This window comes from Cyprinodon variegatus, unplaced genomic scaffold, assembly GCF_000732505.1.
Source record: "Cyprinodon variegatus isolate N-32 unplaced genomic scaffold, C_variegatus-1.0 Scaffold193, whole genome shotgun sequence".
Lineage (NCBI taxonomy): Eukaryota > Metazoa > Chordata > Actinopteri > Cyprinodontiformes > Cyprinodontidae > Cyprinodon > Cyprinodon variegatus.
Window position 1 is genome coordinate 300,169 of NW_015150646.1, and position 6,532 is coordinate 306,700.

Genomic DNA, 6,532 nt, shown 5'->3' on the forward strand with positions numbered 1-6,532 from the left:
TTAGAATAAAAAGGTATATTTCTAGTTTTATGTATTATTTATATTGATGATTTTTTTCTCCTTTGAATAATAATATGTTGAGTATTTGTAAAAACAGTGCATGTATTTTTGAAAATGTCTCTATATTGAGATAGATGTCCGACCATATGTAGTCCTAAATGTGGTCTGATTAGAGGTTCCCCAGGTTTTGGTATTTTTCCTTTCTATAGCTGAGTTAACTCTTAGCAGGCATTTATGGATGAACTCAGTTTCATATTTGACCTTCCATTTGGTCATTTTTGCCCCTTTATGTTTTCACACTTTCCTGCTTTTGCTCTCACCGAGGAATGTTGTTTTACCTCTTCTGAGATGTAATAATTCAAAGTAATTTCCCATTATTTATTCCTAGGCTCCAATAAACAATCCAATAGAAGTCATGTCTTCATGGCCATCTTCACTTTTTTTTTAGACTCAACAGTCTTTAGTACGATTGTGATATTTAGAAATGTTACCATTATATTATTTTCTTTATTGATCAAAATGTTTTTTTTACCATGAGTAATAAACTGATATGCAATGGTTGATTAAGTATGGGTATGAAAGGGAAGAAGGTTGCAGCAATGCCTGGGTATAACTTGGCCAGTAGTGGAATTGATCCATTCCAAACATGGAGCAACGTTTTGATTGGTTGTTGGAAAACCAACAGCTCCGAATGGAATCTGTTCAGTGGATTAGCATATTGCATGAGAGATTTCAGACTAAGATATAACAATTCTTTTGTACCAAAGTCCTTCCTTTTATTAGCATGAACAGATAGAATGGATGTTAACCAAGCAATTGTTAGGTTGATGAACTGAAGCACACCATGGAGTAAGAGCAACAAGTTGCTCCACAAAGAGCAGTCAGCTGAAACCTTGCTTGAAGGAGACGGCCAGCTAAAGGATGCTCTGTTTTTTTCTACCGTTATCATTTATTCAAGATTGAAAAACATGCTGTCAGAGTCAAAACATAGGCACCCCAGGCATCCTCGTAACAGGAATATCATAAATCGTCATTGAGGACGTTTGGGAACATAAAGAAATCTCCTGTAGTGGACAATTTGGCTTCCCAATTCATCTTTCCAAATAGAAAAAAAATGTTTTCCTCTGAAATATAGAATTTCCTAATCACATCTCCTACATTATCATTGATTTTTTTCAAATACAATCCTAACTCTGCCCCACCTTTATTTAAATCTTAGCTGTTTCAAATTTCCTCTAACAGGTTGTTCATTTTTCCAGTGATTACAGGAAAGGTTACCTCTCTGACTCCTCATCCAAACGGCTCGGCAACTTTGGAGGTGTCGCTGATCAGAGCCTACAAGACAGGACAGCTCAAAATGATCAAATCAGGACCCATTAAGTCAGTGACACTAACCTCTGTCTGCAAGAAATGCCCTGGGATTATCAAAGGTAAAGCACAGAGCTATGCAGTCATTCTTTTTTTTTTTTTTATCTCTTTTTTTTAATCTAAGCTTTATATTTCCAAATATGAGAGGAGCTGTTGTTTTTTGACTAAACTGCTATTTTTAACATTACTTTCTCCCCCAATACTACATTAAAACAGGGTGTGTAAGTCTGAAATATCACGAAGTTTAGCATTCAGTACTCATATACTATTAAAGTGCTAAAATTTGACATAATATATGATTTTTTTTCAGTATAGGCAGAAAAATGTAAAGTCTGGAGAGATTTAATCAAAGTATATTCCAGAAAAACAAGAAAACATGGTCTTTCTTTCTTTTTTCTTTCTTTCTTCTTTTTTTCTTTCTTTCGTTCTTTCTTTCTAAAAAGGTGAACATCTGTTGTGTTGAAACATGAGACAAAAAAAACAAAACAAAAAACAATAAACCTGCAAAGTGCACAAGTTAAAAATATTACTATTGATTACCAACCGGCTTGAAACCCTTGTTAGAGCCAGATGTTTGCAGTACCTAATTTGTCCCACTTCCACCTCTGTATATATCAAAATTCTAGAAGTGTTGGTACATTTAGATATTTTATCTTGGTTTTTTTGCCTCCTTCAGGTCGGAACTACGTGCTGATGGGAAAGGTCGACGCCCAGGGCAACGGCCAGCTCAGCCCTTCCAGCTTTGCTCTAATTTATCAGCCTGCACATGCCAAAACGCTGGAAAACCTTTCCCGCAAGCCATGCTGATGTCACAACCTCCTCCACCAATCAGATCCACTGGAGAGAAATAAAAACTTATAAAGTGAAAAAGTTTCATATTATCCTGCAACATTTTAACATATCATTAACATGGAAAGCTGTAACATTATAAATATTCAACAATACCTTTTTTTATGTTGTATGTAAATTAAATTTTTATGAAAACGTTTGTTCTTAACTAATGCAAAATAAAAACAGTTGTTGGTATATGTTGTTTCTGTTGTCATATGTCTTCAACAGAAATGTGTGGGGAAAGTAGGAAACAAACAAAAAAAATAATAAAACATGTATATAGCTTAATCAATAATGAGGATTTTAAGAATTATGGTATCTTTCCCCCCTTTTTATTTAAAATACATTCCCTAAAGATAGGGGACAAAGGTTAGGTCTAAGGGTTTTTTTTTTTTTGTTCATCCCTTATTCAACTGGTTACTGTTCCACTAACAATAAAAAATACGGTAACAGCCAAGAAAGAAACATTTTTTTTAAGTCAGTACAGACATGTGAAAGGAATTACTGTAAATAAGTACATATGATGGTGTCAGACACTTGCAGTTTAGATTTACAACCACTGTTGACTGCAATAAGTTAAAAATACTCATTAGATCTACTACCAAAATGGTCACTCACACTGGGATATTAAATCTCTGGCAATCCATCCTGAACATGCATGCGGCGACTATGGGGAAGAACAATTGCTTTTCCACAGGAAGGAAACCTCATTACAACTAGGCTCCTACCGTGCCATCCCCTGGGAACCCCCAGAATTTAGCCGATTGCAAAAAGGCTTACGCAGCACATACAATTTTAAATTAAAAGTAAAGATAATGAAATCTGCAGTTGTATAGATGTATGAATTCAAATTAGTAACATTCATAAAAGGTTAGGTTGGTTATTAAGTTAAAATCTGCAGCAAATGTGTCAAAGTAGAAGAGAAAAAACAGCTCAGAATCACTTTCACCATACAAAATCCAATTGATTAATCTCAAATAGTAAAATATATTCTGGTATCATCTATACAGTTCAGTGTTAGATCTAAATCATAATACATTTTAATTTGGAAATTTAATGTATGTTACTCTTAAATCTGCTGGGCCTTTACATAACCATGGATCCTGTTGAAAACCTAAGCAAATGCCTGATAACAGTGGAGATGAACCACTGCCAACATGAAGAAACCCTGAGCAGCTATTTGCTGCCATCTGCTGGGGGAAAAGAAAATAGCAGACAGGCAGACTGGCTCTGGAGCACTTTGTATTGGAAAGACAAAGTAAGAGTAGGCATAATTATTAGCGGCAGTGATTCTACCAAAGTAAAGCTGTAAAAAACAGTGCTGGTTAAACACCAAATTGCTGAGGTATCAAGTTTTATTTGGGTTTTTCTTTTTAAAGGAAGTGAAAGAAAACACAAAATTGATGAGAGCCTCATGTATGAAGAGATGAACAAAGTGGAGAAAGAATGAGGAAGTTTTAGAGTGAGTGCGAATCCAGTACATCCTGCACGAGCAGCACGAGTCTATAGTGACAAACAAAACAACCTCAGATGCTCCAGCTAGAAACTGTATAGATCCTCAAGATGTGAAAATTTAGCTTAATGCTCCCATCACTTCCAGCATAGTTTATTTTTGAAGATTTGAAGAAAAAAAAAGTCAGTGTGCATTTAGCTGTTCACTTAATGAATCAAGCATTTAAAGAAAAAAGGAGGGAAACTGACAGAGGTACTAATAAAACACAAACATATGCCAACCCACATCAGACTCCACAAAATGTACATGATCACTCAGTTTATATATGCAACCGCAAATATTATCACATTTAAAATTACAGAAATTCCTTACAATTTCTGTAATTTAATAAGCCATAGGAATATATTTCAAACCAAAAAAGAAGTGCACAAACATAAAACAGTTCAGGCCCCTACAAGCTTTATCAAAATGTAAACAAAGTGCCTGTCAAACAGAGGGGAGGATGGTAAAAAAAATAAATGTGATTTTGTTGGGGAAGATTGCTAAAAGAAAAATATCCACCAAGATCAAATGAGACTAAAATGCATAAGAACAGGAAACTAATAAGGATTACACATAAAAGGAAAACGAAGGCTCAGTTTTTATCATGGAGTTTGTTTAAGGTTTTTTTCCCCCACCATATAATAAAAAAAAAAAGGTTTGAGGAGTAAACTTTGTATATTGTGGCAATTGGCCTAAAGACATGCATGTCTTTGGTACATTCTAATAGAAAACCTGCATATGTTCCAGATTATATATATGCTCAATCTCACTCTGCTGCATTTAGAAGCTGTACATTAGACCTTTCCCCGTTTTACTTTCATTTCTGTGGAAGTAATCAGATCAGATACCGTACATGCCAATTGTTGCTACCACAGTAAAGCATCTCAAGGTTTGTTTTGATCAAATTAGCAGCCGTTTTTAAGTTTTCAAACATCCCAGGTTGTTTCATTCTATATAATATTCTCCATTTCTTCTACAATCTTTTTATATTCGTCTAATTTGGTCTGATTGACAGGTTTACATCAGCCGAACCTCTATATCTATCTGCATAAAATATATTACGGACAACTGTATGAAGCTAAACATATAAATACAGACATATGTCTTCCAGCATGGTAGATATTGTGAGTCAAACATTCAGTTGGTGTTAAACAATATACAACAAACAGCAACAAGCATATAAGCAGCTCTGAAACACATGTCATCAAAGTACAGCAGGGTAGATAAGCAACAGATTGAGTAGCTGTAAAGATCAACGCTCTATAACCAGTTTTTCAGTTTTTTTAACGTTTAAAATCATTCTTCTGGGATTTCAAAGTCGTTATGCATAACAACAGATGTGCTCTCTGGATGGTTTGTTTGTACAGCAAAAGCCAACAGCTGCCACTACTGCATCACCAAGCGAGAGGCAAGCCATCATAAACCTCTGTAGAGTCTCTCAGGGGTTGTTCGCATCGTCGTCAGGGTCCGCCCGGCCGCAGATGAAAAAACAGAAGAGGACGCAGCAGCCAGTCAACAGGAAGAGACCCACTAGGATGTAGACCAGGGTGGTGATCCAGAAGGCGAAAAGGTAAAGTGTCTTGTCACAGTAGGCGCCCAAATCTGTAGAGTTCTTAGAGTAGTTTGGCTGGTAAATGGAGTAGATCCAAACGTTACCTGTGGGAAAATAAATAAAATCATTGGATATACAAGTCTTATGCAACAGTCTTAAACCACCCCTGTGGTAAGAATAAAGAGTTTTGGGCATTGGGAAGGTACATCTGCTAACGTACCAATACATGGCAGTCAACCTGAAAAAAGATAGGGTTAAAGCTAACAGAAACATGGCTGCATCTAAATAGAACACAATACTGGAAGAAAACCTGTTAGGCCGCCCAAGACATGTGACTGAGCTGGAGATTCACCTTTTATCAGAACAAAGGCCATTCATATACAACCACAGCTTCAATGGAATGGTTAAGGACAAAGGCAAGGCCATGCATTACAGTCATACACATAAAAAAAACAGAACAACAAATTTGCATTTATGATTGTAAAGGAATAAAATCTGACCAAAAGTTTCAGAGTTACTGCATTAACAAGCTAAAAACATCCATCTCCATTATTTGAACTGTTTTGGTTCCAAAAAAGGTATTGCTCCAGTAAACACCAAAGTTGTGTACAGATTTACCACTTCTGTTAGTGAATGAGAGCAAATGAACATGAATAAAATGGCCAAGAGAACAATAACAAAACAAAACAAAAAAACTTTGCGAGTTAAATATCCATTTGTATTAACAGTGAGTACAGAGGTAGGAGAAGGTAGACTGAAGCGTCAGGTGGGGGAAAAAAATGCAAATTGACTGTTAGGTTAATTAGCTTCTCTAAATTCTCCTTAGGTGTGAGTGTGTGTGTGCATGGTTGTGTGTCTTTGTGTGTCTCTGTGTTGCCCAGTGACAGACTGGTGACCTGTTCAGGGTGTACCCCTCCTCTCGCCCATAGACAACTGGAGATAGGCACCAACCCACCTCAACCCTGACAAGGACTAAGCAGGAGAAAATGGATAGATGGAATTGAAAATAAGGGCAAAAAAAACCCAATAACAGTGGATTATAGAAATTTTAGAAAACTACAGACAACCAGAGTTAGTCAGTTTTTCTGAATATATTTTTTAAGCGTCTAGAGGCCCCTCCTTCTAAATACTGTATTTTCTGAGTCAGGTGTAAATCAATGATCCACTTCTCTTTTTCTTCAGTTCCCCCCCCCCACATATATCTAAACAGAGATGAGAGCTATTGTTCTTCCTTGCTTTTCAAAGGAAGAACAATACATTTTCATTTGACATTTCAACATTTGACA

At 36.1% G+C, this 6,532-nt stretch overlaps 1 protein-coding gene across 1 annotated transcript in view; it reads left to right on the forward strand.

Annotated features, from left to right (window-relative positions):
* Window positions 1-2,388, forward strand: part of LOC107087737 (procollagen C-endopeptidase enhancer 2-like) — a 12,476-nt gene extending 10,088 nt beyond the window's left edge. The window contains exons 8-9 of the mRNA XM_015379465.1: window positions 1,260-1,430; window positions 2,045-2,388. Coding sequence (XP_015234951.1) covers window positions 1,260-1,430; window positions 2,045-2,175 — 302 coding nt within the window. The 3' untranslated portion in view covers window positions 2,176-2,388. The remainder of the gene's footprint in view (window positions 1-1,259; window positions 1,431-2,044) is intronic.
* Window positions 2,389-6,532: the final 4,144 nt, after the last annotated feature.